Source organism: Dipodomys merriami, unplaced genomic scaffold, assembly GCF_024711535.1.
Source record: "Dipodomys merriami isolate MVZ:Mamm:240054 unplaced genomic scaffold, mDipMer1.0.p SCAF_5, whole genome shotgun sequence".
Taxonomy (NCBI): Eukaryota; Metazoa; Chordata; class Mammalia; order Rodentia; family Heteromyidae; genus Dipodomys; species Dipodomys merriami.
Genome location: NW_027206068.1, coordinates 48,837,577 through 48,859,564, shown reverse-complemented (window position 1 = coordinate 48,859,564; position 21,988 = coordinate 48,837,577). Strand labels below are relative to the sequence as shown.

Sequence of the window (21,988 nt, the reverse complement as noted above, 5' to 3'; positions counted from 1 at the left end):
ATGATAATCTATAGCCAATTTCTATAAATCATCTATCAGTTGTCAGTGAAGAATGCTATGATTCTAGATCAGATAAAAGCAAAAGGCAATTCCAAACAAATACAATGCAATGAAATAATATGCACCAGCCCTACTCATCATTGCTTCTTAAAGTGAGCTGGTTTCCTTTTTCAGTTGTTGAAAGTATTGTTCTGTGCTTCCTTGATCTACCACAGTTCTGGCCTTTGTTTAAGCTGAGAAGATTTAAGCAGTAATTTGGCTGATATCTTTTTTTAAAAAATTATATTCGGTTAATAAGATGAATCAGCATTACTTTATAGGAGAGATTCTTATGTTTGGCTTTAATTTATTCCTGGTAAAGAATAGAAAGGAATATCTTTAAAAAGGAAGAAAAAAGGAAATACAAGAAAAGATTATCCTGATTTTAGGAACTATTATCCTTAAAATATTTGTTTCAAGTAGCTAAATGATCACTTTCTGTTTCAACTTCTTTCTTTTATAGCCTAGAAATAACTATGAATAATCCACAGACAATATTAGAGCAAAGAGTATTATTAATAGAAAAACTTCACACAAATTAAATTTAGCAGAGTTTATTAGAGCAAAGACTAATTCATGAATTGGACAACAATCAGAACCAGGAGACATTCAGAGAGCTATACCCAACAATTTACATAGGCAGTATTCATAAATAGTTTTTTTTTAAGTGCTCTGCACAAAAACTTTGACTGGTTACATACAATTCAGACATTTGCCTTATCTGGCTTTATTCCATGAGGCACTTACTTTACATGGATATGATTAGCTGGCAGCCTGTGATTGGCTGAAGTTCAAAGGCTGTTATTGAAAACCAAATTCTTCTTATAAGAATGTTAATAAATAAGTTTATAAGAATCAGAATATTAATAACAATATTAATAAATTAAGTTTATTTACATAAATTACGTTTATGTTCATATGATGCAGAAGCAATGTTAAAGCAACTTTAGCATTAGTCATTATTTAAAACTTAATTGTTTTTATGAAGCCTGGCACAGATGTCTCATACCTGTAATCCTAGCTCATCAGGAGGCTGAGATCTGAGGATAGCAGTTCAAAGCCAGCCTGGACAGAAAAGTCCCTGTGAGAATCTTCTCTCCAATTAATCACACAAAACCCAGAAATGGCGATGTGGCTCAAGTGGTAGAATGCTAGTCTTGAGCACAAAGGCTCAAGGACAGTGTCGAGGCGCTGAGTTCAAGTCCTGCAACCAAAAAAAAAAAAATTAGTGATCACCCTTCTCTCCCCCCACCCTCCCAAGTTCCCTCTCCTGGTAATATGCTGCCCCGCCCCCAAGCTGTAAAGTTCATTTCCAACACAGTGTCTTGTGAGTATTGCTGTTGCACTGGTTCACCTTTTGTCCTTTGCCTCACCATTTTGTATTCCCTTTCCCTTCCCCGAATTAGAGAAACATATGTACAAGACACAGGGTACCAAAATCAAGGGGGTAACAAGTCTGACAAGAAATGTATTTATTACCTTACATATGTAACTGTAACCCCTCGGTACATCGCCTTGACAATAAAATTAAATTTAAAAAATTTAGTGATCATACCTTTGCAACAATGAGATGTACAAGACGTTATGTCGAAAAACGAACTTTACAACTTTGGTGGGGGGCAGGAGTGGGGACAGGGCAGAGATGGGGAGGGGGGAAAAGCACAAATACTTTGTCATAGCTCAGGAGTTCAAGTATGAAATAACTGCTATTGACTCTTAATCAGCATGAGCAATATTGTTACTAGACAAAGGTTTGAGGAAGTAGGTTTGAAATTATTGAGTACTAAGAAAAATAAGAAATTTAAATACTAATGTGATAATGCTAAAACAAACAAACAAACAAACAAAAACCTCACCAAACTTCACCAAGGAATATTCCTGCCTTTAACACAAATAATTGCTCCAATCTTATTCAATTAAGAAAAAGATAGAAGCCAGTGGAAACCCGTGTCATTATCTTTTTCCTTTTCCACTCTCCACACCACACCAAATATAGCACTTTTCATGTAGTCCAGGTCATAATCACTCATGCAAGAGCAATCTGTCTTTATATGTTAGGTTTCCTTTGGCCACCAGTAAAGAACACTAACAAAATAACACAACTCATTGGAGACTAGAACATTTGCTGAATGAGTGAAAGTACTGTCCCCAGGACTTATTAAAGCCTTAATTAGGTAGTTAGTTATCATTATTATCAAGTCTTTTTTGTGTAAAATTAGTCAGGTAGGAGCACATTTGCATTTAGCCAAATGTTAACTAAGAAGTAACCTTATTTATGACTGATATTCATAACTTTTGGTTTTATCTTTGGTTTTGTTTTATAAACATATCTGTAAAGAGAAAAGTATATATTTTTAATTATGACAAATAAAAGTAAAAGAGCTAATCAGAAAAACCAGAGTGCAGACCTGGAAAATCAATATGAGAATTTCTTTACTTATAGCCCAGAATAATATCCCTTACTTTCACAGATGTTTTAATTATATCAATTTGTCAAAACTCTGAAGACCAGCTGGGCATTGGTGGCTTACATCTGTAAACCTAGCTACATAGGAGACTGAGATTTGAGGATCATGGGTCGAAGCCAGCCCAAGCAGGAAACTTTGTGAGACTTTTATCTACAATAAACTACTCAGAAAAGGCCAGAAGTTGTGCTGTGGCTCAAGTAGTAGAGCACTAGCCTTGAGCAAAAAAAAGCTCAGGGATAACACCCAGGCCCAGAGTTCAAGCCCCAGGACCAGAAGATGAAAAAAAAAAATTCTAAACACCAAAAGAGTTTAACCATCATCTGTTCATATTATCATATAACTGGTGCTCATAATAGTGGCCTTAATTTAGATGGAGGTAACTTTATATTTGTAGTTTTTTTTAATAATCACATTTTATTCCCCAAAATTTGCAGTTCATGTAAGATATGTATGACTCCCAATTAACCTGAATATTAAATTAAGTTCATTCCTTGATCGTGTTACTAATATGGACTTTTCCTCTCCATCTTCCCTCCCAACACTTCTTGGCCTCTCCTCTCTTCCTCTCTCCCTCCTCCCTCTCTCTGCTTCTCTCTCTCTTTAACCACACTCATGTATGGATCATTTTGATTTTTCAGACTGGGATTTTCTGCATCTAAAAGGGGAGACAACATTGAATTAGGGCAATTTTAGAATACTTTATCTACCAAAGGCCTTTTCTTCTAGTCTCTAAAGCTTTACCAGGCCAAAAAAGGAAAACTCACATTTGCGGGGCTCATTCACAGTGTCACTCAAATAATATGCAAAACACGAATTTTAAAGACACGCTGGAGGAAAATAAACATGCTATCTTTATTTAACTAACTATCATTTTATTTGTAAAACATCATGAGAAACCAATAAAGCCTAGATCAGAGAGACACACTCACTCACATACCTTGCCTCGTTTAGCTTCTGCTCACCACACTCTTCTCTTTTTCATTAATGACTGGTCTGCCCATGCCATTTGAATGGTATCTACTTGTTCTGCTCTTCCCTTGATAGTGTCTCAAGTATAATTATCAAACCTCTGCTGTTTATATTATAATTAAGATTCGTCCTAAATTTGATGTTTTCACTATCAATCACATATAAGACACCTACATTTGGATATTGCACCATTTCACATTCAGTAGTTCTAAAAAGTAACCTCATTAATTTGTTTAACAAGCAAACTCCATTTGTTTAACTTTATCCACTCTGGTTGGTATCTTCTGCCCTTAGTTATCTAAACTGAGAATCAATTCTGACTCTTATATCTCCCTTTGTCTCCCTTTTGTAATCACTCCATAAGAAATATGACTTCTTAAATCCACCAGATCCATCATTTTTTTCTGCTCTTTCTTTCCTCTTCATATCTACCAGTGTTTTCTGTACTGATGCAATCTATTGACTATAAACTGGTCCCACCTCTTGATTTTGCATTTTGCAAGATCCAACAGAGTATTTCATAGAGAATATGAGTGCAACAAAACTTTGTCAAATTAATTAAATGAGGGAACAACTCTTAACGTTTTCAGAGAAAAGGTCACAGAAAGCAAATTGCTGAGTTTTGAAATGCTTGGATCTTAAATTGAGAAAGAAGGTCTTAGAGATGCTGGCTTTAAAATTAAAAATGAATTATATTAACACTTTGGAAACTATTTTGTGGCAGAGTACAGATAAAATTCTGAAAATGAACCTTTTAGCATTTTGGAAAGGAACATGCCAGGTTCTCAATCTTTTTAAAACTAATTAAAATTCTGAAGAAATCTCACTGTTTGGGATGTGAACAATTATGGTTATTCCTAACTCCAAGGCACATTTTAAAATCTGCTAGTGTTCTTTAGTTCTAGAGTCTTTTTTCACCATTCTGTTCTAGAAGTAAATAAAGACCATTTCTAAAAACTTTTTGTTACTTAGATGTTTTTGTGACATCTTTTTTTAATAATGACTAAAATGGGAAAACACTACCAGAATGTAAATATATAATCATCAGAACATAAGTATGTAACTATCTTCCTATTGGTCACTTATTACAACCTAGTAATTTTTTTTTATTTTTAATCAGTTAGAATTTTTTTTCTATTCAAAAGTACCAAAGGGGAGTATTTCTTATCAACATAGTTTCCAGAAAACTCAAACAAAGTTTCTTTCCTGTATTTTATTTAGGAGCTGGGTGGTGGAAGGAGGATTTCTGGAAATTGAACCCAGACCCTTGCAGTAGCTAGATAAGTGCTCTACCACTTGAATTATGATTCTAATTTCCTTCCTCATATATTAGTTTTACATGTTTGTAAGAGTTGACAACCCTAGAAAGACATGTTTTTAAAGCTTTAATGAGAAGCTGTAAACAGAAGCAATAACATTGTAAATGAAAGATTAATAATCTTTTCTTAGGGCTCTATTCCAGCCTATCATTCTGAGTTCATCAAAGATAGTTTGTTTCCTATGACACTTTTCCTCATAAATAATGCATAGAACAAAACTAGTGTCCATCACATGGCTAAACACCACTGGCAAACATATGTACAGATTAAGAACAGATTAACTTTGAAAAGAAAGTAGTTGCTTTTTAAAATAAAATTATATATGTATGTATATGTATGTATATATACATATAAAAATCCAACTAGATAATTTGGATACAATTCAAATCATTTCATTCTTCTTCATACATTGATCAACATAGTTATGTAATATGTTAAAACTTGGAAAGCCTTTAAAATCCTTCATAGCCAAGGGGGATGTTATAAAGTAATTTGTTGTGTTTGCTTTTTCCCTTTACTTTCAACCTGAAACTGATTGTTCTCTGGGTTTGATAATATCTTAAGGAATCATAAAGGAAGTTAGCTATAACGAAATAATCCTACAAGGTGTGCATTTATGCATAGCAACAGCTTTAGATTTTGAGAGCTTTTAGGTGATATGAAACTTTTTCCAGCTATTAAACAGATTTCTAAAAATTCTTGGTGATGGAAGATTCAATATTTTCTCCAGTAGAGTTAATGAACGAAGTGGAAAATAGCTCATTAATTTTTGAACCCCCTTGTGAGGTAAGAAAATGACATTCTCATCTAACAGCTGGAAAAACTGAAGAACTAGTGGGTGTGACTATGTTCAGTCGCAAAGGAAAAAAAAATCTCTACTGTATCCTAAGATACGAAAATGAAAGAATATTTCATGTACATGTACCCTGTCTCTTATTTTTAAAGAGGTAGTATCTTACACCTTATAACTTCCATAAGAATAAATTATTGCCTTATGGCCTAGCATTGCAGCCATTCTTTTAATTTACTTTTAAATAGTCTTTCCTAATTCATACAACTTAACATCTGGCAAGTTATAAGTCTTCGGCAAACTAATTTAAGTCACTTATTCTATAGATTTTCTACCTGTAACAGTTACAATCATTCCTTACAAAAGGCATTGAGACTCTAATTGAGAACCAGCAAAGAGAGAGGAAGGAAGGAAGGAAGGAAGGAAGGAAGGAAGGAAGGAAGGAAGGAAGGAAGGAAGGAAGGAAGGAAGGGAGGGAGGAAGGAAGGGAGGGAGGGAGGGAAGGAGGAAGGGAGGGAAGGAGGAAGGGAGGGAGAGAGGAAAGGAAGGAAGGAAGGAAGGAAGGAAGGAAGGAAGGAAGGAAGGAAGGAAGGAAGGAAGGAAGGAAGGAAGAAAGGAAGGAAGGAAGGAAGGGAGAGTGGGAAGGGGAAAGGAGGGGAAGAAATTAAAATGAGTTGTAATCTTATAAAAAAAAACCAATATGACATTTCTGTTAGAATTATAAACCATGATACAATCTTGAGTTCTTGCGAATTTGTTTTTACAAAACATGGGAAATGTTTTACTTGAGTGGAAATATCCTCAGTGACTTCCAATATTGCTACAAGATTGATTTTCCTAGGTTAAGGGAATGCCAAAGTTAAGTGCCTTTTGAATATCCTCTTAAAAATATATCATTATGCATTTTCTTAATGGGCTAAGGAAATCTGAAATCAAATCAGGGAAATTTAACATCATCTCAAGTATTACTAACATTGGTCTTTGTGTAACAACTGTGACATCATATGAGTGAAGTATTCGTTTTTTAAGCTTTAAACCGAGAAAGCATTACCTCGGAGTGTCCAATAGAAATACAATATGTAAATGAACCTGTATTATCTGTGTGCTGATTGGCTTGAATTCCCCCGAATGTCACAATCTCACCACCCAGCAATGAGGTATTTTACTGCTGCCTCGAGATCAAATTATTACTGTGGATATTTTCATTATTTTTTTCTGTTTCATTAACAAATTATTATAAAGCAATAAGCTTTCAGAGAGAGAAGCAGAGCCTTAAAAAATTGGGAATTAATGAAGGCACCTCTGCTCGCTGCGGGGGGTGGGGTGGGGAATTTAGTTTTTTAAAACCTTGTACCACCCTCACCAACAAAACTCGTCGGAAAAGGCACACTAAGACCATGCCTGCTCCCAGAGGCATCCCTAAGCCACGCAGGTGTCAGGCTCTGTGGCGTGTGTGATGTCCTCGGACCTTCTGGACTGGTGTAAGTTGTATGTATTCGTTATGTTCCTGGTGTTTTCCCTCGGTCGTAACAAAGGAGGAGGGGAGCACAGACACCCAACTGCTTCCTCTTGGCCAGTGGTCAGTCGAACTTGGAAGAGGGGCCAAGAAAGGCTGTTGCTCGGTGAGGTGGAATGCCAGAAATCACCTTCGAAAATCGTCGTGCGCCTGATGCTTTAGTCACATGCGCTCAGGTACAATGAATGCCGTGGATTCTTTTTTTTCTTTTTTTCCTCTGAACTTCCCTTCTCCCCGCGGAAAGGCAGGTCGGCGTGCTTTAGGAGACTAGATGACGACTAACAAAAGACAGGGCTGCCCTCACTCGCTCCCCTCCCCCCTTCTCCCCTCCCCCCCCATTGACAAGATTTTTTTTTTTTAAGCTGTACTTTAATATTTTTTTTTCTTTCTTTTTTCCCCCTCCCAGCTAACTTGCAAGCCCAAAGGTCAGCAGGGAGAAAAATCAAGTGAGAAGAATTCTAAAAGAAGCTTCCCATGCTTTGGACCACCTCAAAAGAGAAAGGAAGACCATGTTCTGGGAAGGCGAGGGTTCCGGGAAACTGGGGAGGAGGCGGGTGTCCCGGGCACCGTGGCTTCGCGCACGGCCTTTAGGCGAAGAGGGCTGGGCCTGAGGCCCCACGTCTGAGGTCCCACACCGGCCTTTGCCTTCCCCCCCCATTCCCTGGCGAAGAGGGAAAAGTTCAGAGCCAGCCCCCAGGGGATCCAAGCCCAATCCTGCTCGGGCAACTGCCACCGAGCGATCCACAGACCCAGCCAGCTCCTGGGGACACGAAGGGGCCGCTGCCGTGGCTCCGGGGAGGCTGGAGGCAGCCACCCCTGCCGCCGCCCTCGCCACCGCGCGCCACCGCCGCCGCCGCCGCCGCCGCCGCGGCCCCTGCGTTACTGGGGGAGACGGTGCCGCTGCGACAGGAGAGGACGCGGCTGGAGCTCAAGGAGGTTCCAGCGCGCAGGCGCCGCCGAGCCCTGCCTGGATGCTCAGACAAGGCACCGAGGGGGAAAAAAATCAGCAATTTATAGAAAGAAGCAGCTCCAGTCTGTCGGGATAGCCAACGCCAACAGGTAGGAGGATATACTCTGGGTGAAGTCTGGGGGAGGGGGGGTGCACGGTGTGGACGAAACTGCAGGTTCCTTGGGAAGAGCCCTCCCGGAGGGTGGATTTTTTTTTTTTGACAATAAACTGCATAATGGAAGTACATTCAGACAATGCATCTTCTGTAAGGCTGAGAGCTCCGTTTCTGGAAAGCATTGCGAGACGGAGGCATCTCGGCAGCTTGCGAATCCCCGGGAACCCTTCGCTTGCAGCACCGAAGCGATCTCTCTCCCCATCTTCGCGTATGTAATGCCCGTCTCCTTCCCCCTCCCCCGCCCGCCCCTGCCCCCCCATTATAAATCCAGGGGTGGTGGATTTCAGGTTTCGTAATGTTGCATGATGCGGCCGGTATTTACCCGGGGATGTTACCGGTGGGGGAAATTAAAATCATCGAACGCCGTTTTCCTCGGGCTTGGATCAGCATATTTTGGGCAAGTGAGAAGTAGCCAAGGAATAACAGGAGAAGCTGATTTCCCTGGTGGGGCTCCCAGGCACCTAGGAGACAATGTGCATTTCGTTTTAAAATAAAGCCACTGGTGATTTGCAACGAAGGATGATCCGTGTAAATGAGACAGGCTTAATTGCCTAAGAAATACGGGCGCATGTTATATTCATTGGAATCTAGGCAGCCAAGGTTTACAAATAGAAGTGCATTATTCCTCTGGGTGTGTTTCCCCAGCCAATATTTGCATTAACCATAATAATAATCATGTGGGTTTAAAAGAGACAAGATTTGCCAAAAAAAAAAAAAATGGGGGTGGGGGTGGGGTGGGGTAGGAGAGGAGAGGAAAGACAAAAGATTAATGCACATCTAATCTTGGGAGAAGTCCCTGTCGATTTTGAAATCTAATGTTGAAATTATGCTTTAAGATGAATCAACAAACATTCTTCTGCAGAATGAACGGTGGCACTTGAGTTGAAAGACAGATATTTTTCAGAGTCTTTTGGATCCATACCAGCAGAGAAGCTGCCTGTAAATACTGTCAATACTAACCTCACACAAATATAGGTGGCCTCTTGTCTCCTATCAGCAGTCTTTCAGATTCTTTCAACTGTGGAACATTTTATTTATACCCAGTCAAGTATAGGTTCTCTGGAAGAGGGAATGTTTTTAAAATGTACCTAACTTAGACAACTAACCAAGCCAATTCTTTTGAAAAATCTTCAGCCAAGTGACATACCGAAGCAAATGATAGTATTCAAAATTAAAACTTTATTGGCTTCCCCATAAATGAACAGCTTTATGTTAGCACTGACATCATTGCTTGTTAACTTAAGAACTGATAGCTCGTTTTTTCCCCCCCTCAGATATTCTGATGGCAAATCAAATGGAAGAAAAAAGGAAGCATGACTGCAGATCGAATCAGTTCTCTTTGTGGATTACACTTTCAGTAAAATGTATGGATCTATCTTTTCCTTGTTCCTATATCTAGATCATGAGACTTGACTGAGGCAGTATCCTTATCCTCCATCCATCTATGGCGAACTATAGCCATGCAGCTGACAACATTTTGCAAAATCTATCGCCTCTAACAGCCTTTCTGAAACTGACTTCCTTGGGTTTCATAATAGGAGTCAGCGTGGTGGGCAACCTTCTGATCTCCATTTTGCTAGTGAAAGATAAGACCTTGCATAGAGCACCTTACTACTTCCTGCTGGATCTTTGTTGTTCAGATATCCTGAGATCTGCAATTTGTTTTCCATTTGTATTCAACTCTGTCAAAAATGGTTCTACCTGGACTTATGGGACTCTGACTTGCAAAGTGATTGCCTTTCTGGGGGTTTTGTCCTGTTTCCACACTGCATTCATGCTCTTCTGCATCAGTGTCACCAGATACCTAGCTATCGCCCATCACCGCTTCTATACAAAGAGGCTGACCTTTTGGACGTGTCTGGCTGTGATCTGCATGGTGTGGACTCTGTCTGTGGCCATGGCGTTCCCCCCAGTTTTAGATGTGGGCACTTATTCATTCATTAGGGAGGAAGATCAGTGCACCTTCCAACATCGCTCCTTCAGGGCTAATGATTCCTTAGGATTTATGCTGCTTCTTGCTCTCATCCTCCTAGCCACACAGCTTGTCTACCTCAAGCTGATATTTTTTGTCCACGATCGAAGGAAAATGAAGCCAGTCCAGTTTGTAGCAGCAGTCAGCCAGAACTGGACTTTTCATGGCCCTGGAGCTAGTGGCCAGGCAGCTGCCAATTGGCTAGCAGGATTTGGAAGGGGTCCCACACCACCCACCTTGCTGGGCATCCGGCAAAATGCAAACACCACAGGCAGAAGAAGGCTATTGGTCTTAGACGAGTTCAAAATGGAGAAAAGAATCAGCAGAATGTTCTATATAATGACTTTTCTCTTCCTAACCTTGTGGGGCCCCTACCTGGTGGCCTGTTATTGGAGAGTTTTTGCAAGAGGCCCTGTAGTACCAGGAGGATTTCTAACGGCCGCTGTCTGGATGAGTTTTGCCCAAGCAGGAATCAATCCTTTTGTCTGCATTTTCTCCAACAGGGAGCTGAGGCGCTGTTTCAGTACAACCCTTCTGTACTGCAGAAAATCCAGGTTACCAAGGGAACCTTACTGTGTTATATGAGAGAGCATCTGTAAATCTTTAGCCTTGTGAAACACTAACCTTCTCTGCTAAGCAATTGTGGCCTGTAGCCATATCTTGAGAAGAATTCAAGAAGGGGATCAGCAGTTATAAGGATTTGGGCAACATTCTGCAGTCTTTGCAATAGTTCACCTATAATCCAGTTTTAAATCTCAGAGTGATCCTGCTGACTGCTGGTGAAGGTTTGTAATTAAGAAAGGACTGAACCACTGCCCTAAGTTTCTTTCTGTGGTTGAAAACTAGATAATGAAAGTAGCAGGTGCTAAGTATCAGTGCTAAATGCTGTGTATATCATTACATATGAAAAAAATAAAAAACAATTAGCATTGGACATCTTAATAAATTAAGTTGACATGAGGTAAATGTGTTGATAAAAACTAATTTTAGAAGTTTAAAGACTTTAAAACATTTCATACTATTTTTGTTTTTCAAAGACTAAACTATTTGGGGACTTAAAGTACTGTAATTCACTAAAGACGTGCCATGAATTATTGGAATATCACATTTTAAAAACGCCTTGTAAGTTGGGGGGGGGGAGCATTCCAAAGCAGTATATTGGTTCCAATTAGAGTTTACTTTTTTTGTATGAATACATTGCTATTTCTAACTACCATTTTCCTTACCTACTAGTGAAATTGCTAGCATTGAACTGTATTACGTGGTTTTGTTGATTTTAGTATAAAAGTTTTCCAGTTCATTTATATTTTCCAAATGCTAGATATTAGTTTAGAGGGCAACATTAATGGTACCAACTGGTCACAAATGAGCAGTTCTAATAATGAAAATAAACACATGTTGCCTTAAAGGGTGATCTAGTATGCTTCATCTTATTTAGCATTGAAGCTAATAGTCAAGGGATAGTCAATCAGTAACTGGTCATGGTCATTCATCTGGAAGTGCATGGAAGATCATTTAATACTTTTTTCCTTTGTCCTCACATGATTTGAAAATTAAGGTGCACATCACTGGAATAATGAGATTTTCTTCTGAGGTGTGCTACCCATCTGAGTGTGTTCTAAGAAGCAGGCAGTTGATGTATGTTTATATTTTAAGTCAGCTGTCAAGGGGAGACCACAGCCTTAGTATGCCACCCTGCACAATCTGTGGAGCATTTATTCTATAGAAGGCACAGTCTTGTTTATACTTTCTGCACATTCAGTGTATCGGTCGTTTAAATTATTTCAGTTTTAACTTGTGAAAGCTTATAATATGATTTCTGGTATTTTTAGAAATACATTAGATTCTGTGAGTCTCATTCTTTAAGATACAGATGTGTGAACTTCAATATAAAGTTGCATTTGCCAAAATTTATCCGTGTAGCCTGTTAATTTACTTGGAATAAATTTTACATTTTTGGCATACATATATATATATATATATATAAACAATTTTTTTAATCTGGGAGGTAAACACATAGTAGCAAGACTAGTTTTATTATGACCTTATGTTTTATTTTTATTTTTATAACTGCTATATTCTGGAACTATATGGACAATAGTCTTAACTTCACAAAATATTGTCTATGTTGTTTTGTTTTGTTTTTGTGGTACTGGGATCAAACTCAGGGCCTATTACATACTGGGCAAGTGTTCTGTCACTGAGCTACATTCTCAATCCTATAAAATATTATCTATAAAAGCCATTATTTGGTAACTTTTTATCTCATCTCTTTATTATGCTTACATTTCAGTTGTATTTACAAATGTACACATGCCTAATAATTAGGTGGAAATTTTTAATATGATCATGACACTTGAATTTGGTGCATAATTGAAATTTGGGATTCTAAACAGAACTTGTAATAATGGTTTGCAATAACATTTTAACCCAGCCAGAGGAAGTTGTTATTATTTTTGTTGTTTTATTTGTGGAGGTTATATTTGAAAAAGTAATATTAAGAATCTGGTGAAACAGAATTTCTTATTGCTATAGTAGAGCTACACAAAATATCAATATGAATATGAAAGAAAAAATAACTGAAAGGTTTCATTGGTATATGCAACTGCTCAGTTTTGCTCATGTTAGGACAGCTCAAGCCATGATTTAGTGAGTATTCCAGCGTCGTTTTTCAAACCAAAGTTGACCAAATCTGAGACAAAGTTTAACGTATAATATTCAATTCAATGTAAAACAAAGTTTAATGCATGTTATTGTATTAGATGTAGCTATTATAAAGACTCCTGTTGCTACTAAAATTATTACCTGACAAAAAAGGACATCTCATGATGTCCTGATAACATGTTTCTAGTGCAAAAAAATTATAGGAAAGATATAATTGCCATGATGATCCTTATGAAAAACTTTACATAGAGGTTCAGATATAACCAGCAATCAGTAAAAAAAAAAAAAATCCAGTCACAGTCTTCGGGCTAGATATAACAGGCCTTACCAACACTCACCCCCATTACATAGGCAAGAATGTTGAGATATAAATGAAAAGCAGAGGGCTGAGGAAGGAAGAATGAAGTAGAACAGAGTGAGGCTGCCTGACTCCACTTAGCTATCTAGAATAACAGATCCAAACAGACTGGACAAATGACCAGGCCTAGTGATCAGTGAGTACACCTACACTATAGTGACTGTCAATTAAACACATTCTTGACATCATTAATATCTCAAGCAGGAAGTAATGGATGAGACTCATCCCCGATTGATCAATAGTGTTCTTAAGTCAATGAGTAGTAGTATTAATCATGCAAAATAAAAATCTGCTTCAGAATCGTTATGGCCAATGCACAATGACCTATTTTGGCAACCGCTCCAAGGTTCAATATTTTAAAACAGTTGCTTACTAACTTAACTTGAAAAATGTTACAGTCTTCAACCTATAAAAATACATTCTCACTGGAGAATCCAGCTTCCCTGTGAGAGAGACTGATTATCAATAATAATGGGTCCCTCTTGGACTAATTACACATCAGAGGAGAACAGTCTTTGAATTGTTTTCCATCATAGTGGAGATGTGATTGCACACATGTGCCTGTACTCTTTCATCTGGCTCCTGTGCGTGATGGATTCATTTGTGAGATGTCTGGCTAGAACTAGACATTCAATCTATGACTGTGAAGTCCCATGCCAATGTTAACTAAGGAAAAAGTTGGTGCGTAATTTGTTCAGTCTCCCAATATGAATCATAATGATGACATGAAAAAACTATTTTTCTTCAGATGTTTGTTAATTGGATTTCAACACCAATATTTCTTATATGCTGCAATTGATTTAACATTGTTAACCCATGGGTATGACCACCATGAATGCTACCTCAATTGATTGCTCATTTATTCATTTGTTCAATAACTATGTGCTAGGTATTGGCACAGTAGAAAACATGGCAAAACAGTCTATAAATTAAATTTCTTAGTCTAATCAGAGACAACTCATTATGATCATAATAAACTATGAATGCTAAGAGAGTAAATATTCCTGATATGGATTAATATGTCTTATAGTCATACATTGACTGTCTTCCATTTTTCCCTCCAGTGCATTATCTCCTATTTTTTTTGTCTAGTGTTCCTTGTGATCTTTTACATATCTACTAAGTCAACTCAGAGCAGAATCCACCCTTCTACTAAAGTATCAGGGGAGACCCTTCCATCATACTTAGATGAATCATTATGCTGTGCTCTAGAACCACTTCTCATGTCATTAATTCTATGTACAAAATCACAATGAAGTCTAAATGCCAAAGGTCCTCTGTTCCCTGGTTGTTCAATTCCACAAGAGACATGTTTCAATTCCTTCAAGAGACACAGAGGTGAGTCTTCTCTACTATGCTTATTCTCTTTCAGATTAGCAAGAGAATGCATGCCAGTAAAACAAGCAACTTATTTTTATTTGGCATAGTCATGACTCTCCAGGGGTCTGTTCTGGTGCTAAACAAAAGTGGGAATAATATTGAAACAAGGTGCATTTTGTTTTGTTTTGATTTTGCCCATCCTGGGGCTTAAACTCAGGGCCTAGGTGCTATCTCTGAGCCTCTTTGTGCTCAAGGCTAGCGCTCTACATTTGAACCACAGCGCCACTTCTGGCTTTTTAAAGTAATTTATTGGAGATAAGAGTCTCACAGGGACTTTCCTGCCTGGGTTGGCTTTGAAGCATGATCTCCAGATCTCAGCCTCCTGAGTAGTTAAAATTATAGGCATTAGTTACCGGTGCCAGACCAATTTTGTTTTCTTGTTTTTTGTTTTATTTTTTTAATTGTAAAACATTCTACCCCTTGAACATTGTTATCACTCCTTCTTGGGATTAAAGCAAAACTCTTGAATCTCCAGCAGCTAAAAATATTGGTTTGGCCTCCAAAATTTATTTCTAATGCAAACACAACAAAACATATTTACAGTTCTATACACATACACCTTTCAGCTAAGCCAAATAATAATGTGTTTTGTTTCAACTGGGATTACTGTAGGAAAGTTGCAAACAGAACCACAACTCTTCTTTTTTGTGGAGTCATCATTAAATAAATTTATTTCATTGTATTCCATGTGTAACTGTAAGTTATTAATATACAAGAAACCCCATCCTACAATGATTCTATATGGAGAAGAAAATAAGGGAGCTAAAGATAAATGGTCATATTTCCAATATTGGTTTAATGATATTAATCAATACAGATGGTCACCAGATTTGGGGGTTATTGATAATCTCAAAATCTTGTGTTTTTCTATGCAAAATTACACTTCTTTTCATGTTTATTGATATTCTCTTACAAATAATGTAGAGGGAGATTCTGGAGTCTACTAAGATAATTGTTGCTTCTGAAAGTTTTGTTCTTATTTTCAACTGTGAGCATGTCGGTGTTCTGTGATTTATCCATTCTCTGGGAAACTTTATTTAAACCCCATTAAAATAATAGGATTGCTCAATTTTGAGGCATTAATTTATAACTGTATAGTGGGTGAAATGAAGATACCATTTTATAAATGACTTTTTTTTTTTGCCACCTGTCAAGATAGTCAAGAAAGTAAAAAGTATAACAGAAGCTGGAGCGATGCAGAGGATATATTTTAGGGGAAAGGAAGTAATAATTCTTTTTGCCTTGTGCTGCAATGTAATAGGTTCTTAAAATATAATAAAATTAAAAGGCTTTAACTTTATTTTTAAAATTGCACAAATAAGATCTGGTTTTTAAAATAGAGAAGAAGCTTTTACATTGTCTGTCTTCTTTTGCCAAAAGGATGTAGTCCATTAGCTGCTCAAACCCTTTGGGTTAAAAGGCTTTTAAAGTCAGTTTTCCTCTCACTGTATCAGACAGTTAATAAAAGTACCAGAGTCAGAAAGGCCTCAAGAGGAAAGCCAGGAGAATGTGTTTCCCTCTGAATGGCTCTAGAAATAGGCCTCCAAGAACCCATAGGTGGCTTGGGGTTTGGAGTTATTTGCACCGGTCATTCACAGAGAGCCCCTAACTGCTCTTGATGACACAGGTCCACATCATCCTCAGAAAAGATTCTGAGGTATCACCCTCAAAGTTCAGCTTAGTGGTTGCGAGCAGTTTCTTTGTTTTTCTGCATTTGGAAAATGATAGATTCTTGACACGGATATTAAGACTGATACTATACTGCATGGCCTGGTTTATGAAGTTTTGAATAGACAGTGATCAACTGTAACCCTTACTTTATGTGACTATTCAAGATCATGAAATGAGAGGCAAGTCATTTATTATACAATGGGGAAAGCAATTATTAATTTTTTCTTTTGTCATTACTGAAGTTTTAAACTCAGTGATTTCTATCACTTGAGTAACTCTCCTATCACCCACCTTTTTGCTTTAGTTATTTTTCAGGGTCTCATATTTCTTGTCTGACTGAACTCAAACTGACCTCTTTACCTGAGTCTCCAAAGTAGATGGGATTACATATATACAACACAACTCAACTTGTTCTCTGAGATAGGATCTCCCTAACCTTTATCAAGGCTGGACTTGAATGGCAATCTCTGCCTCACAAATAGCTGGGATTATTAGCATGAGCTACCCTACCTGGCTAATCATTATATTAATAATTTTTAAGGTTGAATCAGTAATCAAGTTAACTACTTGCTTTTTTTAAAATCAATTCAATGAAGAAAAAAATCTGATTGAATAAATGAAAGAAGTATTTGCTCTTGTGTCCTCTATCAGAGAACATGTTGAATTTAAAGTTTACTTTTAACCAATGAAAAGGAGCTTTTAATCATTTTTATTAATCAGGTCCATTTAGAGACTTACTTCATTTCCCGAATCACTTTTTGTACACCTATAGCATGTAAATTCTTGTTCAAACGACTTGGCCTTTCTATACCTCATCAATAAAAGGAAATTACAATAGTAGTTGTGTTCTGGGTTTATTCAGAAGATTTAGTGAGTACATGCTTGTGAGGCCCATAGAGTCTGGCATCTTAAATAAGCATTCCATCTTACAGCAATAAAGCTCATCATCCAACAGTAGAGACATAAACACATTATGAGACAATGTGATAAGTGCTGGAGGAGATATGTTAGACAAGTGTTAAAGGAACACAGATAAGCAATTAACTCTGTGAAGCTGGGAGAAAGAAGGTGAGATAGAAAAGGTGGCAATTGAGCTAAGGCTTGAAGGGTAATTTTTATTCTGTCTGCATGACAACGTTAAGAAAGCCATTTCAGATAGAGGGAGTAAACCACAGGAGTTAAAGGAAAAGACATTAGAAAGCTCTGGATCTGTCCCACCGGGGAATCCACTAATCAGAGAAGTTTATGTGGTGTGTCTTAGTGCTAGAAGGGGGAAACCATAGTGTTGTATGGTTCTGAAGCACAGGATCAGAAGGTTTAAATCCTTAAGCTGTCCTTTACTAACACTGTGGGTCTTACTCTTGGATTCTCAATATGCTTCCCTATCCATTGAAGAGTAAGGGATAGCAACTACTGCTTCTAAAGATTTACTTTGACCATTCCATGAAACAATAAATAATAACTATTTAAGTTCCTACTGTGTGCTAAGCACTATTCTAAATGCTTTTCATGTACTTAACTCATTTGATTATCACAACAACATGTGATTATTATCTATAATTTACAAATTTGAAAGTGGAGACACAGAATTAACTTCTACAAGTGAGTATCCAGCCCAGAGCAGACATTCATAAATGATGGCTATTATTATTATTATTATTGCTAATGCTGCTGCTTTACTTTTAACAAAATAACCAAAGCAGGTTAGACTACAGGTAACAAAAGGGAGAGAGTGGAGCCAGAGCTACAAGCCTTCAGATTCAGCTGGAACCTTACTGACTGCCCTCCTTTCCCACTGTGAATGTGAAGGGAGCAAAGGATAGTAGTAGGTTACTAATACCCCTTCCCACTTTCATGTAGAAGCATGTCACTGCTGAGAGAGGAGAATCCATCTGATATTTTCAAATGACTTTTCAGAAGGACATTGCTCAGATTTTAAAAGTAGGTTACACAACTCACACCAGGTGGACAGTTTTACCTAGATCCGACTCCTGCTCTACAGCACGACATCACTTTTGTCTTATTCTGCAAAGGAGAGATTTGAAACAGATGCTTACGGTCAGCTGGCTAGAACCTTTTCACAGAATCTGTTAAGTCTTCCTTTGCAGGGTTACCTTCCAGAAACAACATTTCCAGCATGTGCACCAAGGAACTATAGTTCTTTCTCTGTCCTCAAATTTCTCCAGAGCTTTTGTTGATGGGAGTGTTTAAGATCTATACTGAAGAGGGATGATTCATGGAGAATATGACAGAATTGCTCCAAAAGTATTGATTTCTCAGTACTCATGAATTCAGGTATGCCTCACAATTTTCTGTCTATTGACTTTTGGGCAGTTGCATGCACACCTGGCCACGCTTCCCTATATGCTGTCGGTTTGCTCATTTGAAAAACCTGTTTTCATGCTGACTGGATTTCGTTATTTTCATCTGACCTTTTATTTAGCAGGAATTTTATCAAGCCTATCTTTCAAGTTGATTGCTGTGATCTCCTCCCCACTAGCACTGGCATGGTAGGGTCTATAAAATATTATTTCTATTTAATTATCCTGTGCAAAGGAGGAACCGATGTCAGGCTGAGTGTCAGGAGATTGTCTGCTGATCAGCTTCTGGCCATGGTCAATTCATTTGACCTCTTTGTTCTCTCACTGTATAATGAAATTCCTCTGGCTTGGAAAAATCTATAGTTTGTCTATCTGGGTCACTGATGTTTCCAGGACATTAATGGCATGGCTATTCCTAACCAGCACAGCTTTCCACAGCTGGCAGTGGTCCACTGGGAGCCACTTCCAGTGTGCAATCCTTAAGCTAACTGGGTTCCTACCTAAGCAATTGTAGGCCCAATTTGAGCCTAGCTTGTTGACATCAACACTGGAGAAAACAAAAAAAATTAAGTATAGCTTATTAAAATACTCTTTCACCAGGCTTTTGCTTTATTCATGTGCTAACTTCATAAAAACACTTTTAATTTTAATCAGGCAGACTTGATGCTCTGCTTCCATTGCAAATGACCAAATTATGGATATTTGTGCCCTGTTTTTCTTTTTATGTTCTGTCTTCAATTATAAATAATTCATAGATTTCTTTTGGAGGAAAGCAACCCTGACTCAAGTTCTTATTTCAAATGTATTGGGCATGGAATATAGGAATATACATTTGTACCTACCAAGTTTGTGATTTCATAATGATCTACCTTTGACCACATACTTCATAAGTGCCTGTCATGTAAGACAGCTTGATAAGTCCTTCAGTGAAATCTGGCAGGCATCAGGACTTGTAAAATGAGCATAAATTAACTTTTCTTGTTAAAGTGGCCTTTGCTGTGCTATAGAGGTATGAAGACATGGCTTATTCCATTCATTTTCCTTCTCTTTGTGTGTGTGTGTGTGTGTGTGTGTGTGTGTGTGTGTGTGTGTGTGTGCGCACGCGCGTGTGCATGTGTGTGTTCCAGTGCTAAAGCTCGAACTTCAGTACTGAGACTTTGCACTTCAGTACTGAGACTTTGAACTTCAGATCTGAGCACTGTTTCTTACTTTTTTATACTCAACTCTGGCGTTCTGGTGTTCTACCACTTGAGCCACAGCACCACTTCTAGGTCTTTGCTGGTTAATTGGAGCTAAGAGTCTCAAAGACTTTCCTGTCCAGGCTGGCTTGTAACCAAGATCCTCAGATTTCAGGCTTCTGAGTCACTAGGATTATAGGTGTAAGCCACCAGCACCCAGCAAGACATTGGCTATTAAATACAACCCATTGTACAAGTGTTTCTCTATTTGTAATCACAATCAAAGAAGACTAGTTTCAATGGCTCAAATTAATGGTGAAATTGTTCATTCTGATTGCCAGTGAAATTGTTAATTCTGATTGCCAGTAACAAAATGATTTAATTATTATAAAATACTTCTTTTATATTTTTAGTCTTCTGGCTTATTAAATTTTAAGAGAATGAACTAAAAAGATATTTTTCTCATAACCACAGTGACTTTTAATTGGTAACAAAAGATTTACTTGGAGGATGGGAAAATATTCATGCATCTTAGGATTCATAATTCAAATGTTCTTATTTTTACATGGTCCTGATACACCCACAAGTGCACTGGAAATTCTGTATAATTATTGCATCAATGCCTCTAGATATGATGCTACTCAGATTCCTGATGCAGAAAGAACCTGTGTTCTTCTCTGTGGTGCCATTATTTGTTATGCCTGGAAGGTCTTGAGCATTTTTTGCAACGCTTGAGTACCAGTGCTTTGTATTTCCATCATAAAATTGAAAACACCGTCACTTTCAGAAAGAATAAGATGGAAGACATTTTCTACTGCATTGAGTCTTACTGAGGAAACGTTGTTCTCTGTTAAAATCTTAAGGTCATCTTAAAGTATACATATGTGAAAAATATACTTTTAAATACTCAACAGGGAGCTATTTTTTCAACAAATTAAGACTATGCTTTTATTGGTAATTATAACCGAATAGTGTGTTCACCACAAAAAGAAAAAAATCCATAAAGGAAACAGGAGGCCACCTTACTGCCTTAGAGACTGCTCTATAGCAGAAGAAAGGAATATATATTTAAAATATATTTCACCGTTAGCAAAAGAACCTAGGATGTAGCATATAAGCTATAATCAAAAAGAAGCTACATAACAAATAAGAAATAATGGTGGGGTTTTTGTCATTGATGGGCATTAGTGAAGTAACAAAGAAAACCATCATTATAATTTAGTGGATTTGAAAATAATAGAGGGAAAGAAAGATAGGACCAGTTTCCTAGGTGATTTAGAATTTGATCTCACTATTTAAGAACATTATTGTTTCTGTACATAGGATCAAATTCAAAGTTATTTATTAATATATTTTCTAATATAGTTCAGTTTTTATCCTTCTCCACCATTCCATTCTTCCTCACCACCTCATAAACACACAAATATACACATACTCAGATACATGTGACTCACCAGCACATAGCCACACTCTTCTTCCTGTCCCACAAAGCTATCCAGTTAGCTCAATCCAAGACCAATTCACATTTAAACGCAGTTGAACACCTTTTATTAATCAAGAATATTTTACAGCTAGGCATTGGTGGCTCATACCTGTAAGGCTGAGATCAAGGAAGGAATGTCTGTGAGACCCTCCTCTCCAATTAACCACCAGAAAAGTGTAAAGAAAGAAAAAAAGAAACAGAAACAAACAAACAAACAAACAAACAAAAACAGGAACAAAGAAATAGGGAAAGAGAAAAGAAAAGAAAAGACTATCTTGTAGTGCTAGAAATGTGGCTTAAGTAGTAGACTGCCAGCCCTTACAAACTCTAAACTCTGAGTTCAAACCATAGTACTACCAAAAAATAAAAGAATACCTCTTCATCTATGCTTCAGTAAGGATGTACATTAGATTATTTAATTCTCCATTTGGAAATCAATTAAACTGTAGTAGAATTGTTTTTTGTCTGTCTTCCTTCCTTCCTTCCCCTCTCCCTCCCTCCCTCCTTCCCTCCCTCTTTCTCGACTTCCTTCCTTCCTTTCTTTCTCTTTCTTTCTCTCTTTCTTTCTCTCTTCCTTCCTTCCTTCCTTCCTTCCTTCCTTCCTTCCTTCCTTCCTTCCTTCCTTCCTTCCTTTCTTTCTTTCTTTCTTTCTTTCTTTCTTTCTTTCTTTCTTTCTTTCCTTGCTTCCTTCCTTCCTTCCTTCCTTCCTTCTGGTTGTGGGGCTTGAACTCAAGGT

General features: G+C 37.7%; 1 protein-coding gene across 4 annotated transcripts; it reads left to right on the top strand.

Annotated features, from left to right (window-relative positions):
- The first annotated feature begins 6,775 nt into the window (after positions 1-6,775).
- Gpr85 (G protein-coupled receptor 85) lies at positions 6,776-11,473 on the top strand. 4 transcript variants are annotated; one of them, XM_069996596.1, is made up of 5 exons: positions 6,776-7,066; positions 7,163-7,277; positions 7,508-8,160; positions 8,321-8,433; positions 9,500-11,473. In XM_069996596.1, exon 5 carries the CDS (start codon positions 9,670-9,672, stop codon positions 10,780-10,782), a length of 1,113 nt encoding a protein of 370 aa, XP_069852697.1. In that variant the 5' UTR covers positions 6,776-7,066; positions 7,163-7,277; positions 7,508-8,160; positions 8,321-8,433; positions 9,500-9,669; the 3' UTR covers positions 10,783-11,473. The 4 variants fall into 4 exon arrangements, with proteins under 4 accessions (XP_069852697.1, XP_069852698.1, XP_069852695.1 ...); XM_069996597.1 differs by lacking the exon at positions 7,163-7,277; XM_069996594.1 differs by having other exon boundaries at positions 6,776-7,277.
- The last annotated feature ends 10,515 nt before the right edge of the window (positions 11,474-21,988 follow it).

What these genes read in the sequence shown, in the direction of transcription:
- Gpr85 (XM_069996597.1), top strand. Translation starts at nt 9,670, where the DNA reads ATGGCGAACTATAGCCATGCAGCTGACAACATTTTGCAAAATCTATCG.